This window comes from Macaca thibetana, chromosome 18, assembly GCF_024542745.1.
Source record: "Macaca thibetana thibetana isolate TM-01 chromosome 18, ASM2454274v1, whole genome shotgun sequence".
Taxonomy (NCBI): domain Eukaryota; kingdom Metazoa; phylum Chordata; class Mammalia; order Primates; family Cercopithecidae; genus Macaca; species Macaca thibetana.
Genome location: NC_065595.1, coordinates 53,770,172 through 53,794,346, shown reverse-complemented (window position 1 = coordinate 53,794,346; position 24,175 = coordinate 53,770,172). Strand labels below are relative to the sequence as shown.

Genomic DNA, 24,175 nt, shown 5'->3' with positions numbered 1-24,175 from the left:
TCCAGATGTCCAGCAGCCAGGCCTTCACCTTCCATTCAGGGGACAGAAGAGCTTTCTCTGAGGAATCTGACCAGTCCACGAACAAAGACCTGCAAATATTGACATCAAGTCTTCCCCACCTTAATGGCTGGGGAAACTGCCCAATCAGTTACCCTAAAGTTCACAGTTCATATGTTCTACACACACTTTTGCTTGGACGATTTTGTCTCTACCACTTAAATGTGAGCAGACAGCCAAGGATAATCAGATGTCCAAGTAAAGCATCTAACAGAGTACAGGAAGCCCAATATCTGAATAACAGGAGCTGAAGAAGAGAGGTAGATAAAATGCAAAGTAGGATGTAAGGATTAATTCAAGTAAATATCTCAGAATTAAAGGATTTGTGTTCTATATTGACAAGCTCACTGAATGCCTAGCAAAATAAATGAATGAAAACAGAACCAAGACATATCATTTTTAAATTTCAATGCAGTAGAGAAAAAAAATGAGGGGTGGCGGGGGGCGGGCGGGCGGTGGGAGGGGCGGGAGAGAGAGAGAGAAACAGAGAGAGAGAGAAAGAAAGAGAGGATCCAGGATTAAAAAGATAAATGGCATCAGATTTCTCATCAACTAGAAGCCAGAGGCCTTCACAATTTCCATACTCAGCAAAACTACAAATCAATTTTCAGGATAAACAAAGGAAGAGGAAAGTAGAGAACATGAGAAACACTTGAGAGGGGTGAAAGGAATCCCCAAGATGATGGTGACGGGAAATTCTGGGATGACAGACAGTTACCAGGTGAGAAGCTCCAACAGTCCATGTTGGAACAGGAAGGCTGTCAGAGAGGTTTCTTTAGGAAGGTAAAACTGATAGAATGCTTGCTATGTCCAAACCTTTAAAGAGGAAATGTAGACAACTGATGAAGGATTTGCAGGTTGAACTGACAAATACATAAAAAATTAAGAAAACAAAAATTAATATTATTATTAACTTCAGGAAAAAGGGAAACTCATGCAAGGAAAGCAAAGAAACCAGGGTTAACTCCATGGCTCAGTGTGTATGTATATATTTGCGTGTTGGAAACAAGGGAGAGAAACACAATAAATCTTCTTCTTTAATAGTGTCAAGTCAATAGATAAATGTCTAAAACCCAGAGTTAACAAAATCAGCAAGTGGCAGCACAAATCTATTATTTAGAAACATAGAGGTAATTACCAAAATATATAGTTAGAATAGGTGAAAGTGATTGCCTTTAGGGGAGGAGGGAAAAATGAGTAGAAAGAGTAGGGCATTATCATCAGTAGGGCAAATTTTGCAGAGCTGTTAAAATATATTCTGCATAAAATAACTACACTTTTTCTTTTATTAATTATACTTTAAGTTCTGGTGCACATGTGCAGAATGTGCAGGTTTGTTACATACGTATATATGTGCCATGGTGGTTTGCTACACCCATCAACCTGTCATCTACATTAGGTATTTCTCCTGATGCTATCCCTCCCTTAGCCCCTCACCCCTTGACAGGCCCCAGTGTGTGATGTTCCCCTTCCTTTGTCCATGGGTTCTCATTGTTCAACTCCCACTTTTGAGTGAGAACATGTGGTGTTTGGTTTTCTGAAGAACTACATTTTTAAAAGGTGAGAAAGGTTGAGTGATGGCATTGTGGTGATTGGGTTAAAGTCCTTGGGGTGGGGGGCAGGGAAGAGAGAGAAAGAGAGAGTGACTCATATGAAGAATCAAAAGAAGTTCAATATGAGTGTGATGGGCAGAGGAGTGGTAGGGATGATGAAAAGGGCAGAAATGAGATATGAAGCTACAGAATTCGCAGGGCCCAGATCATGAATGGGCTTTAATTTTATCGTAAGGACAATGAAAATCCAAAGAAGAATACTTTCATACTGAAGAACACTTTCATATTTAAGGAAGAGGAAGCTCTAACAAAAGTAGCTTAAACAATAAAGGATCTCATTTTACTATGTTTTATCATATAACAAGAAGTCTAGGCTGGTGACTCACACCTGTAATCCCAGCACTTTGAAAGGCTGAGGTAGGAGGAATGCTTGAGGCCAGGAGTTTGAGATCAGCCTAGGCAACATAGTGAGACCTCTTGCCGCCACCTCTAGAAAAATAAAAAATAAAACTAATCAGGCATGGTGGTGCATGCCTGTGGTCCTAGCTACTTAGGAGGCTGAGGTGGCAAGATCACTTGAGCCCAGGAGTTTGAGGTTACAGCGAGTTCTCATTGCACTGCTGCACTCCAGACTGGGTGACAGAGTGAGATCTTGTCTATTAAAAAATAAATTAATAGGCCGGGTGCAGTGGCTCATGCCTGTAACCCCAGTACTTTCTGAGGCTGAGGTGGGCAGATCACCTGAGGTCAGGAGTTCAAGATTGGCCTGGCCAACATGGTGAAACCCTGTCTCTACTAAAAATACAAAAATTAGCCAGGCATGGTGGCACACACCCATAGTCCCAGCTACTCAGGGGGCTGAGGAAGGAGAATCATTTGAAACTGGGAGGCAGAGGTTGCAGTGAGCCGAGATTGCACCACTGCACTCCAGCCTGGGTGACAGAGTGAGTCTTGGTCTCAGTAAATAAATAAATAAAGTCTGGAGGTAAGATGGTTAATTTGGCAACTGTGTGGCAACATAAAAGATCAGGATCATTTCTTTTTCCTGCCCTGCTCTTCTCAGGTGCCAAGTATGTCCCTCAGAATAGCTGCAAAAGCTGGATGTTGCTTTTATTACACAACAGCATCCAAAGGGTAGAAATATCCATATGTTTCTGTATCAGTTATTTATTACTACTTTGAAACCTACCAAATCAAAATTTAATGTCCAGAAACAACCACCATTTCACTTGCTCATGATTCTGGGACTCAGCAGAGTGGGTTGGGTTCAGCTGGGCTGTTCTTCTGTTGCTCTTGCTTAGACTCTCATTCACCTGCAGCCTGTCAGTTGGTGGCTTAGCCGGGGTGGTGTGGTTCTAAGATAACCTTACTTAATAGGTCTGGGGCCTCAGCTTCATGGCTGGGGCAACTGACTTCTCTGCTGCATGTGATCTCATCCCTCAGATGACTAGGCTTGGTTTCTTCACATGACAATCTCAAAGCAGTGTTCCAAGGCAATGAGAGCTCAAGCTACAAGGTTTCTTGAGGCCTAGTCTCAAAATCACACAATACCCAGTTGACTCCATTCTGTTGGTTGAAGCAAGTGGCCAGCTCAAATTCGAGGAATTAAGAATAGATTTTACCACATGATGGGAAAAACAGCAAAATCATATTCCAAAGGTACACACACATAAGAATGGTATACATTATTATGGCCATCTTTGCAAATAAACCTATCAGGGCTCCCTTTGAAGTAAGAAATATTGTCTCAAATCACAGTAAATTAGTTATTCTCAAGTCCTTTTCTAAATCAGTCACTGGGGAGGACAGTAACGTTATTCTCATTGAGTAAGCCTAACAATGATTGACTCCCTGGGACTGAGAACACATCTTTCTCTGAAGCAAAATGATTCTTGTTGCAAAGAAGTGTGTGAGTGGGATCTGGGTAGAAAAACAAATAATATCTCCCAGGTTTTACTAAAGGAAGGTTATTTCATTTTTAAGAGGTAACCTTGATTGCAGTGTGAAGATGAATTGGCGTGAAGCAAAACTGAAGGCAGGTAGATCAGTTTCAAGGTTTCTGCTATGGTTTGACTGTGCCCCCACCCAAATCTCATCTTGAATTGCAATTCTCATAATCCTTACATGTTGTGGGAAGGACCTAGTGGGAGGCAATTGAATCATGGGGGCGGTTATCCCCATGCTGCTGTTGTCGTGATAGTGAGTGAGTTCTCATGAAATCTGATGGTTTTGTAAGGGGCTTTTCCCTCATTCCTTGGCAGTTTTCCTTCCTGCCATCATGTGAAGAAGGGTGTGTTTGCTTCCCCTTCTGCCATGATTTTGTCTCGTGAGGCCTCCCAGGCCACGTGGAACTGTGAGTCAATTAAATCTTTCCTTTCTGAATTACCTAGTCTCAGGCAGTTCTTTATAGCAGCATGAGAATGGACTAATACAGTTTCTGAGCCTCAGCACTATTCACATATTAGGCCAGATAATTCTTTGTTGGGAGTAGGGGACTGCTCTATGTATTACAGAACGTCTGGAAGCATTGCTGGCATCTAGATGGCAGAAACTCACTCTGAATTGAAACAACCAAAATTGTCTCCAGACATTTTGGGGTATTTCCTTGTGGGCAAGGTCACCCTTTCTTGATAACCATTGAGGCTGGAGGCTAATGCAGTTATCTATTGCAATGGTCTGAACCAACGTAGAGGAAATAGGCATGGAGGCAAAAAGAATTTAAGAAGTCTTTGATTTGGCAAACTATAGAATTGAAGATAATTGGAGACTTCATATACAATTTTTAATTTTAAGTTTGTTTGAAAAATCAAATCAGGCTACACTGGACCCAAGAACTCTGGTGGCAAAATTCTGCAGAGCTGAATTTGCCCCAGTTTGTCCCAGTCTCTTCATGGACTTCTTGACTCCATTGCTTGCCTACCTACCCCTGCAAGAATTTGAGCTTATGACCCCTGCCTTTGTTGAAGCTTTCTGACCTTTGAAATAGATACAAACATGAGAAGCATTACTATCTAAAAGGCCCCACATTATATCCTGTGTTCCCCTCTGGCCCATATATTTAAATCAGGCCTCTTAGGTCTCTTTTAATATATCATTCATTTTTTTACATTCTGGTTCTAAAAGTATTACATGTCTGTTGTGGAAAACATAGAAAATACGACATGTATATTATCCCCAAATCCTATAGTCCTCTTGGATTTTGTTTTAGCTTTCCATATACCTTGGAAGAGGTGATTAGGACTCACAGGCCACCCCTGGGAAGGAGCCAATCCTCTCTGTCTCCACTCAGGTAAACTTTATCCCATTTCTTAAGCCAGATCCCAGGATGTTTCAGGACTAGAGCAGGGAGGTTTTTCCCAAAACATCAATGGAAGAAAATTAAACAAGCTGTATTTTCCTCTTTGCTTTTGTTCATTTTAAGTCCGTCATTCTGGAAATTGCAAAGAATGTTTTTGAAACAATCAAAAGTTCAGGCAATTAAGTGGTTTTTTTACATGAAACAATTCAATAGTTAGAATGTATTGCCCCTCATGTCTCTTAGTGTTTCAAGAAAACATTTTCCATTCATGTTAATTTGTCATCTCAAATTATTTTTTTAAATGAGCCTTAATTGTAAGTATGTGACAAAGTTCTTCTAAAACTGCTTGAATAATAGAAAAAACATGACATGCCTCTTGGAGAGCACAATGGGCCATAATAATGTGAGGGAGAACAGATAAGAATGGATGTAATGGTTAGAATTAAATGACGTCTGACAATTACTTTCAATTTGAACTGAGGTGAAGAAAATCAGAATTACAATACTCTTGTGATTAAACTTTGATGAGATGAAAATGTCATTGTTTGATGAGAATTTTTTATTAGAGTTCAAAGAATATGAATGATTTAACCACAACGTACTAACACCACAGGGCTGAATAATCTATATCTGAATTTCTCAAGTCTTCCTTACTTCAGGTCACTGGAGAAATCGCAGCTGCTCTCATTCCTCAGTTCTGTGACTGTTTCCATAATATCGGCTTTTGGAACAACAAGATAAAACTCAAGTCCTTTGTGATAAGTTTTGACATTGAAATCTTGGAGTAGCTTAATATGGTGAAACTTTTCCAGGAGCCAAGTACTAAAATTTAGACTCTTTTTTTTTTTTAAAGAAATAAATTTTAGAGACTAGATTTCTTGAGAGAAATGGAGAAATCCTGCTTGTATTCTGCATTCATTGATGAAATCAAAATTCTGCATTCACTGATGAAATCAAGTGAGTCTTTTCATTTCATAAGAAGAATCTGTTTTCCTTTAAATAGACATTTTGGCAATTAAAATTGAGATATGGGCTTGAGTTTCTTAAAGACAATGCATAGCCCAGTTCTCTTTGGGGCACTAATTACAATATAGGATGACAGGTTCATGCTGACTTAGCACAGGGACTTTTCTCCGTACAGAGGCAACTGCCATCTTAGTGATTCCTGCATTCAGTCGAGGGCAGAACTGGGCGCCCCTTTCTATCTGCTTTGCTGCTACTGTGGGATGAGGGCTGTCCTTCCCTCCCTCTTCTCTTTTCCTCTCTTTCCTTTCTGAGGGCCCCAAATTTAAAAAATAGTCATTGGTAGTACATTTTCTCCACATTTTTAAAGATTTTGTTTTTTTCTTCCAAGAGTGTGAAGTCAAAATGTCTGGGGACTTAGGCTACAATCCAGTAGTTTGGAAACAGGATGGAGATAGGTATGTTCAGTCCTATTTTTATAAATGCAAATGTTGGTCTTTTTATTGAAAGAAAGAGAAAGTACTGGCAATAGTCATCCTATCCAATCATTTCCCAAAGCTGTTGGCAGTGTAACAATGTTACAGTTTGGCCCATTCAAACACACACACACACACACACACACACACCCCACTTTTATTTGTTTTATTTTTTAAAAAGCCAGTCTTTCAACTCTATAGGCTGATCTAGGGTAAGTGATCAAACGCTAGCTCAGATGATTGCTGAACACCATCTTGCTGATTTTCTTATTTAAATTTAATAAAATAAAATTGATAAATATTTAATAAATAAATTTAACTTATTAAAATTTGTGATAGATCTTTGAACAAAATAGGGACTCAAGCATATATAAATCAGGTGATTAATATGTAAAGAAGGAGTAAAATACATATTGACAATTGAAATTGAAATGAGAGCTTAAGTCTCAATGAAAGGCAGAGAGAAATGACCACATTTGGTAAATTAAAGGCTAACAAGGAAATCTGAGCTGAAAAATGGAAGGTATATTGTATAAGAGATTTCTGTCACCGCCCCGCTCACTAAATAAAGAATTTAATTGGCCATTCAAAGTCCCTTTCAAAAATATGTTGTAAGTTTAGCTGATTTATCTTCATGGCATTTGCACTTGAGTGTTTAAATCTTCCTTCAGAGGTGGTCAAAATGATTATTATAGATTAAGTCGGGAACTACTGAAGAGTTCCAATGTACTGCAATCTCTGTTGGATATGAAAAAGTCAAAGGCTTGGAAAAAGCAGATAATGAAAGCTGAAACTAGTGGAACCCCAAAGCGCCACAGGTAAGAGGCAACACAGGCAGTGACTAAGAGTAGAGAGCTACAGAAAGACTGCCTGGGTTCGAATCCTACTTCTATGGCTTAGTAGCTGTGTGTCTTTGAACAAGTTATTTACTATCCTTAGCGTGCAGTCATTCTTTCTCCCTTGCTTTCTTTCTTTCTTTCTTTCTCTCTTTCTTTCTTTCTTTCTTTCTTTCTTTCTTTCTTTCTTTCTTTTTCTTTCTTTCTTTCTTTCTTTCTTTCTTTCTTTCTTTCTTTCTTTCTTTCTTTCTTTCTCTCTCTCTCTCTCTCTTTCTTTCTTTCTTTCTTTCTTCTTTCTTTCTCTCTCTCTTTCTTTCTTTCTCTTTCTCTCTTTTTCCCTCCCTCCCTCCCTTCTTCCTTCCTTCCTTCCTTCCTTCCTTCCTTCCTTCCTTCCTTCCTTCCTTCCTTCCTTCCTTCCTTCCTTCCTTCCTTTTCATTCCTCTCTCTCTCTTTCTCTCTTTCTGTTTATTTATTTATATTTTTTTCTCACTCTGTCACCCAGGCTGGAGTGCACTGGCGCAATCTTTGCTCACTGCAGCCTCTGCCACCCGGGTTCGAGTGATTCTCTCCTCTCAGCCTCCCTAGTAGCTGGGATTGCAAGCGTGTGCCACTACGCCCAGCTAATTTTTGTATTTTTTGTAGAGATAGGGTTTTACCATGTTGGTCAGGCTGATCTTGGACTCCTGACCTCAGGTAATCCGCCTGCCTCGGCCTCCCAAAGTGCTGGAATTACAGGCGTGAGCCACTGCGCCTGGCCCAGCTCCAGTTTCTTTACCTGAAAAATAGGAATAGTAGCAGGACCTACCTTATAAGGCGTCTATGAGGAATAAGTAAACTTATGTAAAGCTTGAGTAAGCGCACAAAAATACAAAGCTAATGTTATTATTTTTCATATTGAAATGTGGAAGATCTTCTCACTAACTTTGCAGTTATCCTCAACTCTGTTTTCTAGACTAAATGAAAAATGTTTCAAATAGTGGGATTTATAATATTTTCCTAAGGATAAAACAACCAAAAATTTCCTAAATTATCCAGAGTATCCTAAATTAAACCCATTGTAGCAGTCAGCCCTATTCTCTTATTTGAGACCTTTTGTAAGGTCTACAGTACTTAGTCTGGTCCTGTAGTACTTACTTTATTGCCCTTTGGTGGTGTTGACATGGGGTGTTCCCATGGTATAGATAGAATACGTTTTTATTTTTTGCCACTTAAAGGAAACATAGCTGGTGGGAAATGAAGCTGATAGACAAATGGGAAAACTTTGTGTGATTTAGGGGAACTATGTGGGGATTGGGATCAATTGGGATCTGTATTCCAGTTTTTGCTTTACCTTTAAATGTAATTTTGGGTAATTTACTTAATTTCCTTGACACTTGGTTACCTCATCTTTGGAAATGGGAATGATAATAATGCTTGGCCCACAATGAGCTTCGAATATTAAGTACTTGAGAATAATATTTATACATTCAAAATTCCCATATATGTGCTCACAATTGATAATTATTCTAATGCATTCATTTCTCCTCTTCCCTTGAAACCCTCGGCTGATGCTTTCATAATTCTATAACTCTTCTATGAAAAGCAATCCTTGAAAGGATAGAAGGAATACAGGCTATGATTTTCATTTACTCCCAGATTAGAGTGTTTCTGTCATCCACCCATCCATCCATCATTTATCATCCATCTATCCACCTATCCATCATCCATCCATCATCCATCTGTCCATCCATCCATCCATCCATCCATCCATCCATCCATCCATCCATCTTGCATGTATTGAGCATCAGCCATGTGGTATGCAAAAAGATTACAAACATCATCATCATTTCCCAGAGATTTCTGAACATGTGGAAATTGAAGAACTCAACTCAGCTTTTTAGAGTTCTTAATTTGCCTTAAACCCAAAGATAGAAGAAGTGGAAAAATGGAAAAATAGTAAGAATTAATTCAGGTGACATTGTTTTGGACATTTTCCAAACGGACTAATTATCCAAAAGCAAGCTGACATTTATATCTGTGGGTTTCTATGCTTGTTAAAAAACTTTTTTTTTTTTTTTTGCTGAAGTACTCATTGAGCTAAATTTCATCTAACATCTGGCCATTGTATAAATATAGCAATGAAAACATGTCTAGTTGCCTACACATTAGGTATAAATTTTAGAAATCCAATTAGTGTTTTATTCTTTGTGTGCATTTCCCTTTTTCTTTAGTGTTTGAGCTAATTTTGGGCTTCTACCTGAAACTATAAGAATTCAAATATTTAGCACACATCTATGCAGCAAAATCCAACTGGATTGAACATTTCCTAATGATTGTAAGATATTAATTCTTTCTTTATCCATGCAACAAGCACTTATTGAGTGAAAGGCACTTATTGAGTGAAAAGTCAAGCCTCGTCTCAGTGCCAACGGGTAGAGGTGGGAGTGGGAAGATACAGAAGAAATAAGACACAGTAAGGAGTTTAGAATCTAGTGGAGGAGATAGACACCTACACCAATGATTTCACTACAGTGTGACCAATGCTATAAGTGAGGTACTTATCCACCTGGCTCCTAAGGTATCACTCATCACTCATCTGATGGGTTGCACACTACATACATGATTGTCCTTAGTCTTCCACTGAGAGTGTATAACCTCTCAAAATTGAGAAGCCCCTGAAACCAAGAACCCAGCGGGTTAAACCAGTACTCATTGAGCCTACATTATCCATCTGGGTAGGCAGAATCTGCCAAATGGCCTGCGGACGGATCGTTTATTTAGCAATACTAGTGGCAGTTGTTTGTGTCTTCACTTTTAGATTCACCGTAATGATAGCTGATAACCAATGGTTTATTTTGCATAGATGTGGACATTCAGAATTAAGCCTGTACAAACACAATTTTCACTATCTGTATCAGGGCATCGCACAGTGTATACTCTGCAGGCTTTCAAAAAATACATTTGATTTCATGGGCCTACCACCATTTCCTTTGGTGTTGATTATACTTAAATATCAAAACCTGATCATTCTAAAGGATCATCTTAAGATCTAACTACAAATGAATTTTTAACTTCATCAAACATGTTTACCTTTTAAAACATCCGAATGTTTATTTTCACGAGCTTAGTAGTACAAGATGCAACATAATTTGTGAAAATCAACCACAATGCTAATACTTTAATATATTATTCCAAATATTAGACATTACAGTTTAAATCTTTTTAACATTAGCTCTAATGTTGGAATAACATTTAAGTTAATAAATAACTGTGAATATAACCATATGTTCAGTCTATTCTCCCCAGTTTATCCTAAATGACAATTTTATTGTGATTTGGGTCATAAAAGTGATAAATAATTGTTTATATGTTTTCATAAATTGCATGTTTATTTAATTAATCCTGAAGAAAACCTAGAAATACATTCCAATGGGTTACATAAATTAGATGTATTTTTTAGCTCTTTGATTTTTTTTAACATGAGTGAGTCACACTGTAACTGCTCTTACATTTAGTGTTCATTGCACATGACATTTTTTGAAATGTATTTTCACAGGCTATAGGTAGTCATTTGCAAAAGTGGCCACAATTTTTGATCCTTGAATTAAATGTCTTTCATTTATTTTGGAGAATTATGGGTTTCAAAAGCTACTGACCTTATGGGACAATCTGTAAAGTACTAAACTCCCAAAATTTGTGGTAACGAAAGAGAGTTTTGTTACGTTATGCTTTCCAAATAGTAACCACATCTTCCAATAATTTTCGTGTTATAAACACATTAGGAAAGACAGAATTACCTTTAGGTATAAAATGTTCTGAATTTGCATATTCCATAGTACTTACAATGAGAAATTATATTGGCTTTTATATTGTTTGATAAGGTTGTCTGTGCCATCTTCAGTTGTCACAAAGGCAATTTCTATGTGAAATGTTCATAACATGTGAGGTTGGTGTCAACATGCTGCAATCGGAGGTTTTCCAGGATTCATCCTACCATTTGAATTTACTGCTCTATTTTGGGATTTTCCTGTTATTATCGAGTTTAAACCAATACACGTGTTGTCTGGTTTCATGGTCTGAGAACAGTATTCTGTGCTCTTTGGAGTCAGATCTCTAATAAATCATATAGCTCAATTTCATCACAGATATTTTCCAAAGATTTCTAATCTTCTTGTAAAATCTTCAATACTGAGCAGCAGCTCTAGCTAGCACCTAGGAGCTGCATTAAGAAAAGGCTTAGATGATAAAAAGATAGTATAAGGGTTTAGGAAAAGCATCAGTGGCAGAAATAACGTGTAGGAATCTTAAATTTAGGCAACTACTTAGGTCCAGAAAATATTTCCTTCCAGTATAAAAGGTTAAGGCTCTTTGAAGAAAATGTTATCTTCAACAATGGAAACATACATTCGAATTCTGGTCCCCTGAAAGCTTAAAATCGGACTCCTTCCCTTTTGTACACTTTTGACAAACTATGTGCGTTTTCAGTGTAGGGACCACCTTACAATTTTAGGGTAATTGTACTCCTCCATAGGGAAGAGACAGTTGGCATTGTTTCATGGCTGGGTATAATTCATTTATGTCTTCCCAGTTTTTCCTCTCTGATCTCTTCTCTGTGTGTCTGTCAGCAGTGGTCTCCTGGGAGCAGCACTATGCACTTCATTAATAAGAAGGGATTAAAGAAAAAAGCCCCAGTCTTCTAATACACTTGGATAATTTGGTGCCATCCACAAGGCGATAGACCCCTGCTGCATAGATGTCATTAGAAAGGTACAATTTCATTACTTTTTACTGGCAGAGCCTTAAGTGAAATAAAAAATATGTTGTCTCATATGTAGGGGAAAAAAGGTGCTAAAGCTTTCATTCATTTCATGCCCCTAAAAATAGTAGAATGCAAAAAATATATTTTATGGTTTTCACATTTATATTGCCTTCCTTCAGTAGTCCTTGAAATCATGCTTCCTATTAAATATTGAGCAAAATAAAGATTAAAAGAAAATTATTTATATTCTTAAATCTCAAATGAGATTTATATATTTTTATTAATTAACACACTTGTTTCAAATACCTACTATGTGCCAGGCTCTCTGCTAGCTCCTAGAAACAAATTACAAAAACATCATTCACTTTTTTAAAACCCTAACTTACTGAATACTATAATTGGAAGTGAGTGTAAAAGTGAGTGTATATGAAATAAACCATATGGCAGAATAAAAATGATTATAAGCCAGTATATTGTAAGTGTATTCAAAAAATCTGTTTAACACTTCCTTGTTAACCGAACTTATTTTTAAATTGACATGTTTGCTGATGGTTGATATTACCTTTTGAACTGAACCACCCTGATTTTAAGCCTCTAAGTGGTATATTGTGCAAACATTTGAAATGACGGTGCAAACCATCTTTGGGAGATTTGCACCCTAGTTTCCATAGGTGCCATCCCTGCTAGGAAGTAACCATATGTCACTGGCACAGTGTGTGGTGTGGCCACGCCCCCTGAGAAAGGGGCCTGGGATTTAGGCACCTGCGGTATGCCAATGGCACTCCCAGGCATAACAGTGGTGTGATGACTCTCTGGGAATCTCACACATCACTCTTTCCTAGCACCGAAGAGAATCAGGTTTAATAGTGGTCCATTATCTCACTGCCACAGACACACAACTGCCATTAATGCTAAAAAGTGACACACAGTTGGAACCATGCTTAAGAGAAGACAGCCCTTGATCATCAGTTACTCACAAGTCACTCCTTGCGGTGATAGGTTTCTGCTTTACTTCTAGTAGCTTTTGTTCAGTGAAATTGACATATGCAGTTCTTTGTCTAAGATAACAGCTAGACTAGACTAGTTAAGATGACTGAAACTGGGGCTTCTGGAGAACATTCTACTGACAAAAGGCAAAGCAGGACAAAAAGCCAAATTATTTTGACAAGTAAATGAGTCAGTAACAAAAATACTTTAAAAATGTGTTGGGTTATGTACAATATATCCAGAAATGAAAGATTGGTCTTCTGGTAAGCTTTGAATACAGAGTGATCTGATGTCCTTACCATTTTATTCTACAACCATGTTGTACCTTGTCTGTCATACATTTTAATTCACTCAAATATGATTACACATGCAGTAAAGATTATCAACAAATGTCATGAGAAGTGAGAGGGCCGAGATTGGGACAGGGCCTTTACACCTTCTAGAGTGAACACAGCTTAATAATCAACAAAAAGCCAGGACTCAACTAGCTAAGTTCTTGTTACCAAAAATATGTCTCAGCTAATGTTTAAATATAGATAACCAAAGTTACAAACAAAATCCCCAGTTTTGCCGATAAATTTTTAAAAAATAAGCAAAGTGGTAAAGGGGTTAAGAGCTTAGATCATTAAACTGGTGTGGCGCATTTGAGGGTGTGCACTGAAAACAGATCAACCATTTGATAACAGAGTACAGATTTCCTTTTTGTTTGTGATTTTCGTATGATGGTAACTTTGCCTCTACAAGATTTTATGAGTTTGCTTGTCTTGCATCTCAATAGGTGCTCTTATGATTTGATGATTTGGGAAGGGTTTCTGAATATTCTTTTCAAATTTCTGGCTTTAGTCCCACATTACTTTAGGCAGTGAGGAGGAAGAAGAAATACTTTGAATTGAAGTTAGAATTGAAACTTGGGTATTTGTGATATAAATGGAAGGAAGTAACTGATTAGCAGTGACACTGGCTAATGCTCTTTTGCTGAGCTACTCTATAAATAAGGGATTGCTCATGAAAGAGCTTGTTATACTTTCTCTCTTTTATGTGCATGACTGTGACATACTGTATTTTGCCATTGTTAAACTTAGTTTAACAGAATAAATATTCAAATAAGAATTGACCATACCAATATCCCAGTAGAGAGGGAATAAGCTGATAGACGTGTCTTTGAGTTCTGTCAGGCAAGACTTAACCAAATCTTGACACACATTTAAAATTGGTTGTTAATGAAAGGTAACTAGATAAAATAGGTATGTATTTGCTTAAGCATATTTTAAAAATATTTCTTTTTTTAGATTTGAAATTCACAACAGGTTTCTTCCTTTCCTCCTTGCTAATTTATGAAATATTTATTGTTTAGACTGACTAATATGACATGAAACAACAAACCTGCACATGTCTAATTTATAATAAATCTGTTTCCTTAATGGGTGGAAGGAAATCTGAGGACAGTTCTAAGGAGTCTTGTCTGCTTTCAGTGCGATCTTCTAGTCATACTGAAGACAATACCTCTCCGGACTGGTCTTTCCCCTTCTTCTCCTCTCCCCGGTCAATGTCAATCACGTGCACCACTCCAGGTTTTAGAATCAGGTCATCCGTCTCTATCTGACTCCTGTTGTCCTCCACCTCCATGTAGCTTCCTTTTGTTTGCTGGGCAGCTTTGCTGAAGGCTTCTTTAAAACGACGTTTGAGTTCAACATCTGGACAGAAGACATACTCATAAAGGCCACCAGCGAGGACAGCTCCTATGATGGGCCCAACCCAATATATCTAAGGAAAAGATGGAAGAGGATAGAGTATAAGTAGAGAGAAGCTATTCCATTGAGCAGCTCATGAATATATAATCTAGCTGGGTTAAATTAAGAGTGTATTTGTGTCATGCATCAAAAAGAGGGGAACTGGAGAGGAAATAAGAAAAAACACCAAATCCTCATCAGAGATCCATAAATCATTAAACAGCATTTGAACAGAAAACAAGAAGGAACTGTTTCATCTCCTATTCTCTTTTCATTAATTATGTTCTTTCCATCTTATGATAATCCTTAATGTAAAGATAGCTCCTCTTTGGTGGTATTACAAATTAAGCGAGCTAAGAATTCTTTAATATAGACAAAAAATTTGTGGAGAGTCCTTCTCTTATTTTCTCAATATTGCCATCTTTCACTGGTTTCCTGCATAGTCATGATCATCACACAGGCTTTATCTTTTGGGGATTCCATTATTCAGGTCAGCATGATCAAAACCAACCCAGCTCTACCACTTAGCAGAGCTGTGAGTGCTTGTATCAGTTACTTAACTTTCAAAGCCTTACTTTCCCCATCTGTAAAGTGGGGATTATAATAATACAAACCTCATGGGGTAAAAGGATTAAGTGCAATAATACTTGTAAAGTACTTAATAGTTTTTAGTTCTTAGTACTACCTGCTCCATTCCAGGCTTCCAAAATTTGGTGATTTGATTTAAATGAAAACCTCATGTGTTCATTACTGTGCAGATAGCTTTCATCTATGTGGTTCCTTACGATGGTGGCTTGGTGAAAAAACATTAGTTTATGGCTAGTTGAGAAGTAGCAATTCCATAGGATTTCAATAAATGGAGATGATGATGATGATGATGATTATTATTTTGAGACGCAGTCTCCCTCTGTCGCCCAGGCTGGAGTGCAGTGGGGCGATCTCTGCTCACTGAAAGCTCCGCCTCCCGGATTGACGCCATTCTCCTGCCTCAGCCTCCCGAGTAGCTGGGACTACAGGCGTCCGCCACCACACCTGGCTAAATTTTTGTATTTTTAGTAGAGACAGGGTTTCATCGTGTTACCCAGAATGGTCTCAATCTCCTGACTTCGTGTTCTGCCCACCTTGGCCTCCCAAAGTGCTGGGATTACAGGCATGAGCCACCGTGCCCGGCCGGAAATTATTACATATTAACTATGCACCTAGAATAAAGTTTTGAGTTTGAATGAAGTGCAGACATTTGCTTTAGAGCACATGTGTGCTGTAGAATATTAGACATTTTTTTAGCAGACGCACTTGGTCAACAGAAACCCTGCTTGTTGAGCACTGTCCCCGAGCCAGCCGTACTTGGCACTTTTCTTGTATAATCTCATTTAATTCTAACAATAATCTATGAGATAAATATTATTATTCTTCCCATTTTATGAAAAGAAGAGTGACACTCTGAGAGGGTAAGAAGCTTGCTTAAGATTTTGTGCTTAGCAAATGGTTGAGCTGAGATTTCAGACCTGTCTGACTTCAAACCTCTCATTTGAGGCTGGGCACAGTGGCTCACCCCTGTAATCTCAGCAGTTTGGGAGGCCAAGGTGGGTGGATCGCTTGAGCCCAGGAGTTCGATTCAGCCTCAGCAACATGGTGAAACCCTGTCTCTACAAAATACAAAAAAATTAGCTGGGCTTGGTGGTGTGCGCCTGTAGTCCCAGCTACTTGGGAGGCTGAGATAGGAGGATCACTTGAGTCTAGGGAGGTTGAGGCTGCAGTGAGCCATGATCATGTCACTGTACTCCAGCCTGGGCAGCAGTGTAAGACCCTGTCTCAGACAAACAAACAAACAAACAAAAAACAAAATGAAAACCTCTCTTTTGAAACACTGTTCCAAACACTGTAGTATACTGTTTACCACTGTATTACTCATTTGAAAAAAAAAATGATGGATGCTTTTTGTTTAAAACACCCTCTGCAGATTAATCTCAGTTTGCATCCTCATTGTAAGATTTAAATAAAATTCAAAATTTAAGCTGAGGCTGAAGACATAACATTCACGGGGAAACTGTTGTTAGAGTGGCTGGAAGAATCAAGTTCCTCTCTTGAACATGAAAAAACCCATATGAGCCTTTATCTTCTCTATGCTCTTTTAAAGGAGAAATGGGAGCGCTCCTCTAAATGTCTTTGCTCTTTGTTCCTTTAGTAAGGTCTCATTAGACATATACTATTCCACAGGCTTCAAATCCCACGAGGGAGACCAGAACAGCAAAATAATTACTACCCTTTCCAAAACATCTATGAGTGAGATACCTAGATGCATGTTCTCAAAAATAAACAAATCTCAGTGTCAGGTTGCTATTTCAAAATGAAGTCATGTGTACTTTAAAGACTCTTTATTGCTAAAAATCTAGAAAATGTGTAAAAGTGTAAAGAAAACTAAAATAATATCATTATACTACACAAAAAACCCAATTAATATTTTAATGTTATTCCTAATCTCTCTACCTACAAATATACTTTAAATTAGTTCTAAATTTCATATAACCATTGCTATTTTTAGTAGAATTAAGTTTGGTATAATATAACATGGGAAACTTTTGGTTTAATCAACAAGCTAAGAATTTTCCTACTATTTAAATTTTAACTAGCTTACTACAACTGACAAGTAATTAATAAAATATATATTTTCATCTACATTTTCAAGTGCTTATAAATTTAACTAAAAGTTGTTAATGACAAAATCGTTTCAATTTAATTTGTTGAACTGAAAGTTCTATTTTCATTATAAGATCAGGGCTGGGTACTGTGGCTCACACCTGTAATCCCAGCACTTTGGGAGGCTGAGGCGGGTGGATCACCTAAGGTCAGGAGTTCGAGACTAGCCTGGCCAACATGGTGAAACCCTGTCTCTATGAAAAAATAAAAAAATTAGCTGGGCATGGTGGTGTGCACCTGTAATCCCAGCTACTCGGGAGGCTGAGGTAGGAGAATCTCTTGAACCCAGGAGGAGGAGGTTGCAGCAAGCCGAAATCGTGCCACTGCACTCCAGCCTGGGCAACAGAGCAAGACTCCATCTCAAAAAGAAGAAGAAAAAAACGATCATATACTACTCACTAGAAATTTCCATTTCTGTTAATGTGGTAACGTTTTTTGACACAAAAATGGAGGTATCAGTGGCAAAATGACTAATCTCATGGATGGCATTGTTGGCCAAGTCTTGATTTGAACACTGACTCTCATTCTGTTATTTAATGCTGTAGATTACTTTTAAAGATTTGGTATACTTTTCTTAGAAGTGAATGCACAGAGCAGTGGTGCATTTTCTTGTCCTTTGCAGTGTATACCATAGATGAATGGCTGTGACTAGGTCAGTAATCACTGTCTGAATAAACACAAGGGGCATATTCTGTTATATTCATGAATTTTTTAAAGTTGCAAGTGACATTTGCAATATGTAAGCTATAATAAAAGCCAGCCTTCTTTGAAGCTGGCTTACAGGTCTTGTATTTTTATTGGCTATTGTAAGTTAGCATGTTGGTGGCCTTCACAATTGCTGCATTACTTATTTAATTGTAAAGGATTTAAATTTCTTTGCTGTGAGAAACAACGGAAACAAAATTAATTATAATATTTTTAAATGGACACTGCTATTCTCTGGAAGCGCTGCCACTACGTTCATAAATATTTATTTATAATAGGTTGGGTTTGAGACTGAAAAGTGAGCCTTTTCTGTGAGTCATTCATTTTTCCAGTTACGGTTATGGTGATGATAGCATAAACCTTTGCATTATTTATTCGACACCATCTGCAGTTCAAATATTTGCAACTTACATACTATTAATTGAGTTTAAGCATTTGTAAACAAAAAAGGGTAAATATCTTTGCTATGGGCAGCGCTTTTAAGTATTTCATTCATTCTTTTTTTTTTTTTTGCAATTTTTTTCTGTTATTGCTGGGAAGACTTTACTTTCAATTATTTAAACACCGTATTTACTACACCATGCTGACTTTAACTTGATCCACATGCGCAACCTCTATATACAGTGTATTCTGCTGCAATCTGTCAGGTACAGTGTCTAAAATAGTGCTTCAAAAAAGGAAAAAACTATTATTGAAGGCCTAGAACAGATATAAGAGATGTTTTACAGCAGATCTGTGCTAGTCTTTCCCTAGTCTTTACAAAAGATGTAAATAAAGTGGGGGTCAAGGTTAGAGAAATGCAAGAGAAACTAGTAAGCAAGATAATGAAAAATAAAAGAGTCCCACAGGTAATTGTCCTCAACTGTAGGAAGATAGGGACTATCAATATGAGGGTTACCCAGTGGTTTTCCCAATTTCCCATGATAACTGCAGGTCCAAAGGATCGGGCGGGATTCATGCTGGCACCAGTATAATTGATCTATAGGAAACAAGAAAACAACTTCAGACATTGCTGAAACAGGCTACTAGCAAGTATCATTCATTGCAATTTGCTGTCATTTGTCACTTAGAGGAACCTCAAGATGTTAGCAGCTAGATCAACATTCTTATTGCGCAGTTGGAAAAATTATAACCTAAAATGGACAGTCATGGCTGGATACTAAAGAGCAACTGCTGTAAAACATAACATCTTCAGGCCAGCTAGAGTGAGGATAAATGAGGTGGGATTGATTATATAAATGGACTTGGAAACTTACTGCAAATAAATGTCCAATTGCAACAGAAAATCCAATTGCTAAAGCTATTGAGCCAGTGACATCAGTCCGTTTGGAATCACAGCTGGCAAAGATAGTAAACACCAACTGAAATGTGATTATCAACTCAACCAGGAGACCATGACCAGCGGTAAGATTTCCATGAACCTAGAGAAAGAAAAATATTCCATCAGAATTGAAGCAAGAGTATTTTTGATGACAATGTATTAGTATCACTGTGAAAGGCACATTTGATCTGTGTAAAAATAAAGGTAAGTCTTCTACCCCACCTTCAACTGAGGCCTTCCTTCTCTCATCCCCCAAAAAGAAGGAATAAATTTACATTCGTTTTGGGTCATCACAGATAATTACTCTTACAATGACCAAGCAGGAGTTTGTGCTGAATGTCCTTTTCTACAAAGGAAGCAAAATGTGCCACTGCAGCACTTAACTCGTAAAAGAATTTCTTGAGAGCCTTGTAATTGCATAAGGCAATGATTAAATCCATTAATTAGGTTTAAATTAATTAATATATATTTCAATTAAAATTTAAGCCATGTGCTTTTTTTTTTTTTTTTTTTAATCAGCCCTGGTGCTGAGTTAACAATTGATACTCCTAATCAGCTAAGAACAAAACTAGGATCGGAGGTCTATGTTTTTTAAGCACAACCCTTTATGTAGATCATTGTACATCTTATGAACACGACAAGAAAAGTTTTTTTCTGCTAGTGAACAAATAATTGTAAGGAAAATGCATTAAGCTAAATATAAAGTCAATATAGTAACTGGAATGGGAGAAGGAGAGGTAAAAACCAACACAATTTTCAGGCCACCTAGATTTTGTTATTTTTAGGGCACTCAAGAGCAAACAATGATTTCTTACAGATATACCTAAACACTGCCAGAATCAGTTTTCACATTATTAAGAATCATCCAAAAATTCCTTAGGAGTGAATTAGCTATTTTAGGGATGTGCCTCATGCCACCAAGGCATTATTTAGCAAAGAGTTTGCAAGAAGCTTGGAGTCCTAGTTTGAAAATAGCTAAAGACGCTACCATGGTGACTCCCAGGCCTCCCACCACACTGGGAGGTGTGACCAGATAGAGAATTCCTGCTCCAATGATGGCCCCCAGGCACTGGGCTGCAATGTAGAAGACAGACTTGGCGATGCTTATCTTCCTGGTGCACACCATGGCCACAGTCACTGCAGGGTTGATGTGGCCACCGCTGATGTGGCCAAAGCATTGCACCATGGTTGCAATGCTGAGTCCAAAGCAAAGGGAGATGAGAACCATGTCGACCGGTAAAGGCTTTTCTGTTCCACCCCAGTTGATGGTGGATCCCAGGCTGAGGAGAACAAAAATAAGCATGGCCAGAAATTCCGCTGTGACTGCTTTCCAGAAAGCTTGAGTCCAGACCCCTCTGAAAGCCACCATGATGTTCTCTCTGGTACACAACGGTCCACACTTACTGAAAAGAGAAACAAGTCATCATCAGAAGCCACTACAACCGGGTTTATGAATTTGGATGAAGGGAACAAGGCCTGCCATCTTCGGGTACTGTGGGCAGGTGCTGCCAAGCGTGATTAGAACACCAAGAAAGAATGCTTCTGCTAAAGCTCCTTCATGAATAGTCAAGAGACTGTTATTCTAGTCTCCTTTGATTTAATATTCAAAGATCATCCAGTTTCACTGGAAAATTATCCAAACTGTCCCTAGAAAGGAAAATGTCTAAATCAAATTCCTTAAAAGATTAAGAATAAAATATATTTACCTTGTACTTAATTCCCTTAGAGCAAGTTTTTTAAGTTTCAAGTACATTTTACATGCCACTTATATTTTGAACATAAAGTATTAAAACAAGGTATGCGTGGGGGGGGGGGTCGTCTTTTCTAGCTTTGCATTTGATTGCTTTGAAATGGCATTCTGAAAATCTCCCCCTCCCCCAAGACTCTGGATTAAGGGGGAGACTTCTAGGAAGCCAGGGTGCTGAAGACTGTCTTTTGAGAAAGTGAACTCATTGAGGGGAGAGGAGCTTCTGGTGACTAGCTAGGGCGATGGGAACAGGCGGGGCCTCAGCTGGGACAGAGACACTCCCTCACTCTCCTTTGCGCCAGGAGCGAGCAGGCTGCCAGCGGGAGGAGTCCGGGAGCTGAGCCTGCCCAAGGGACACCGCGCACCGCCCAGATCTGGGCGTGCGGCACAGGGACGTGTCAACCTCCGTCCCCAGGGAGCCTGCAGCGCCTCTCAGAGGGCGGAGCAGCGGCCATTCCCGGCTCGTGCCAGGCTCAGGGCGGTAGCCAGGTGCACACACACAAGCGGCCCCGCGAGCCCGCCGGCCTGCCCGCCGGCCCGCCCGCCCGCCGGCCCGGCTGCATCCTGGCCGCTGGAGGTGGGGAGAGATGGGAGTGGGGGATGCTTTTAGGGGAGGAAGGACAGCCTCTCCTCGTGCCCGACCCTCTCTCACCCCTTGACCCTGACCGTACAAATGCAGATAAACCTGCCACAGGGAGCCTGGAGGCTGGGGTGTGCCAGCAATGCCCCTGTACCCTTCTTGCCTTCATGGTGCAGAGCTCGGGAAGTCAGGAAAAGGGGGTGTGGCTAGGGAAACTTTGGGCCCCTGAACAGAAGGCTCTATGGAAAACGGCTTTTCTCTAAGGTCTTCTTGATGGCTTTCTGTTACATGGGCTTAGAGGACAGTGCGTCTCACCTTGCGGAGTTTCTCGGGGGAGGGTGGTGGGCAGGCAGTCTGGGAGAGGGAGGACGCCTTCTCCTCCCGTCTATATCCCTCTTGCTGTCATTAGATCTTTGGAGCAGAGAAGGGGTGGTTTGACGATATTGATGCCAACTGCTCATTCTGGGAGGAAATGGCTAGGACTGCCCTTTTGTGGGGGCAATTACCCCAGTTACCATGTCATCTAAGACTTTTGCCCTTGTCCTTTGCCTGTGATAGTCATGAGAGCCAAGAAGTATGGAGAGCATTTACCAGAGAATCTAATTGCAGAGGACCACGTAAGGGGTTAGGTAAGAAAGTCAAGTACTTTAAGAGATTAATATTATTGTGGCTTTCTCTCTGACAAATTGCGGGGCCCTCATTTCCCCATGTCACTGAATGTTCCCAGGAGCCTGCTTTCTGCATGGGTAGTGAGGAAATGCAGTGCCAAAAAGGGTGAGGGGAATTTCCAGCTCAGCCTAACCCTTAGTTTGCTACGGGGCTTTGCTTTAGAGGTGGAGGGTGAAAAACCCTTTCTTGCCTAAGCCTGGGTGGCAGGATAAAGGAAGAGCTGGCTCCACAGCGGGGTGGCCAGCCACATCCCATGCATCCCCTGCCCCAGTGAAGCAAATCTCAGAAGTATGAAAAACCCCAGGTGGGATGACAATGACATCATACTCTCTAGAGGAAGAGAATGTAAAGAAACAAAAACGGTAGTTGGAATGGGGCAGGGAGGGCACCCTGGAGGAGACACTAAAAATATTCCCAAAGAGGGCAAACTCAGGAAAGTCACACATTGAAGAAGTTAGGAGAGTCACTTCTGAACTCACTGGCAGCCCAGGGCTGTAGCCGGGATGGCAAAGGGGGCAAAATGCGATCACAGGTGCTGTTGTTTGTGGTCAGGGTTAGTGGGGAGAAGGAGGAGGACAAAACAGGAGGCTAAGGAAGCTAGGTGGGCAGAAAACGTCCGTCTCAGCCCCGCAGGAGACACCAGGCAAGGTGGGACCCAGAAAAGGCCAGCCGCCTTGCTCACCCGCTTCACCTCTCACTTCTGCCGTTTCCCGAGTTCTCTCCCTGCTTGGTCTCTCATGCACCTGTCTACCTCTCCAGAGACCTAATTTAAGAAACTCAGTTGCTCTTTCAGCTTCAAATTTTCATCAGCCAGAGAAATTTAAAAGAGTGCAAAACTTGAAAACAAAACATAAACGTACTCTTTAAGAATGTTTTTAGCTTTTTTTTTTTTTTTTTAAATCTACAAAAATCTGATCTCCTTCCAAGGCAGATGTACCAGCCTCAGTCGGCTGTGAATCCTGAAGTTTGCTGGCAGCATAGACATATCTCTGGCCTTATGAGGGCTCACCCCAGCGTCACCCATAGCACCGTGTTTTTATTGTCAGTGTTCCCTTACATGTTCACACTCACTGGAAATGATCAATACAATTAGTTTTGCTTCTTTTGCCCCAGAACAAAGGGGATTTGTTGATGTGACCCGGTTGTACCGAATCGGACACATCATTTTCTAGCTGAACACTCAGCCTCATCCACTCCAGGACAGCTGAGCATCTGGGTGAGTAATTTTTCTGATGAAATGCACTATAGCTAGATTTACCTCCATAAGGTAATTTTCCTGGGCTTTTGCAGATCTCAAACATACGGAGGATTTGCCTAAAAAGCATCCCTTTTCTTCTACCTTCTCTATGCCTCTCTTCTGAAAATGCCCAGTACTTAGATCTAAAAGAACCACCCACCTGCCCCATAGCTGCCTTCCAGATTCTGCCTAAGAAGGCACAAACATCTGAAATAAAAGAGACAGTTTCATCTTTTGGCCCTGAGCATTGATCCCTTAAGGCAAAGAAGGACTTACCCCCACCGCCTTGCTGTGGGTCTGTCACTCATGCCTTCCCCAGCCAGAGTGCAGCTCTCATTGCCTGCCCCGCAGCTCCCTGTGTGCTGGGAGTCAGATTACGGCCACTTGTCTGATTGGGTTTTTGGAGTGTTAGGGGTGGAAAGATTCTGCACCATGTGGCAATCGCTAAGTTATATTTGAACTTGAAGTAACTTTTCTGTACCTGATCACTGTAGACACAGGGCATTTCAGGAATGCAAAAACATTTACTTACGTTATGTTTATTTTTTTCAGCCAGTAATGTTTGAAAATGAGGATTTCCT

General features: G+C 39.6%; 2 protein-coding genes and 1 long non-coding RNA gene across 4 annotated transcripts in view; 1 reads left to right on the top strand and 2 right to left on the bottom strand.

The window, feature by feature from the left end:
* Positions 1-24,026, bottom strand: part of AQP4 (aquaporin 4) — a 51,772-nt gene extending 27,746 nt beyond the window's left edge. The window contains exons 1-5 of one of the 2 annotated variants that reach the window (XM_050767148.1): positions 23,871-23,997; positions 20,350-20,764; positions 19,297-19,461; positions 18,939-19,019; positions 14,412-14,672 (exon numbers count right to left, since the gene is read on the bottom strand). In XM_050767148.1, the coding sequence (XP_050623105.1) occupies positions 14,412-14,672; positions 18,939-19,019; positions 19,297-19,461; positions 20,350-20,764; positions 23,871-23,902 (954 nt within the window). In that variant the 5' untranslated portion in view covers positions 23,903-23,997. Of the gene's footprint in view, positions 1-10,247; positions 14,673-18,938; positions 19,020-19,296; positions 19,462-20,349; positions 20,765-23,870 lie in introns of those variants that run through there. The other variant, XM_050767149.1, reaches the window with a different exon arrangement.
* Positions 1-24,175, bottom strand: part of KCTD1 (potassium channel tetramerization domain containing 1) — a 622,936-nt gene that overhangs the window by 381,027 nt on the left and 217,734 nt on the right. The window lies entirely within an intron of this gene.
* Positions 23,549-24,175, top strand: part of LOC126940981 (uncharacterized) — a 120,332-nt gene continuing 119,705 nt past the window's right edge. Inside the window, exon 1 of the long non-coding RNA XR_007721023.1 lies at positions 23,549-23,573. This is a non-coding gene — a long non-coding RNA (uncharacterized LOC126940981). The remainder of the gene's footprint in view (positions 23,574-24,175) is intronic.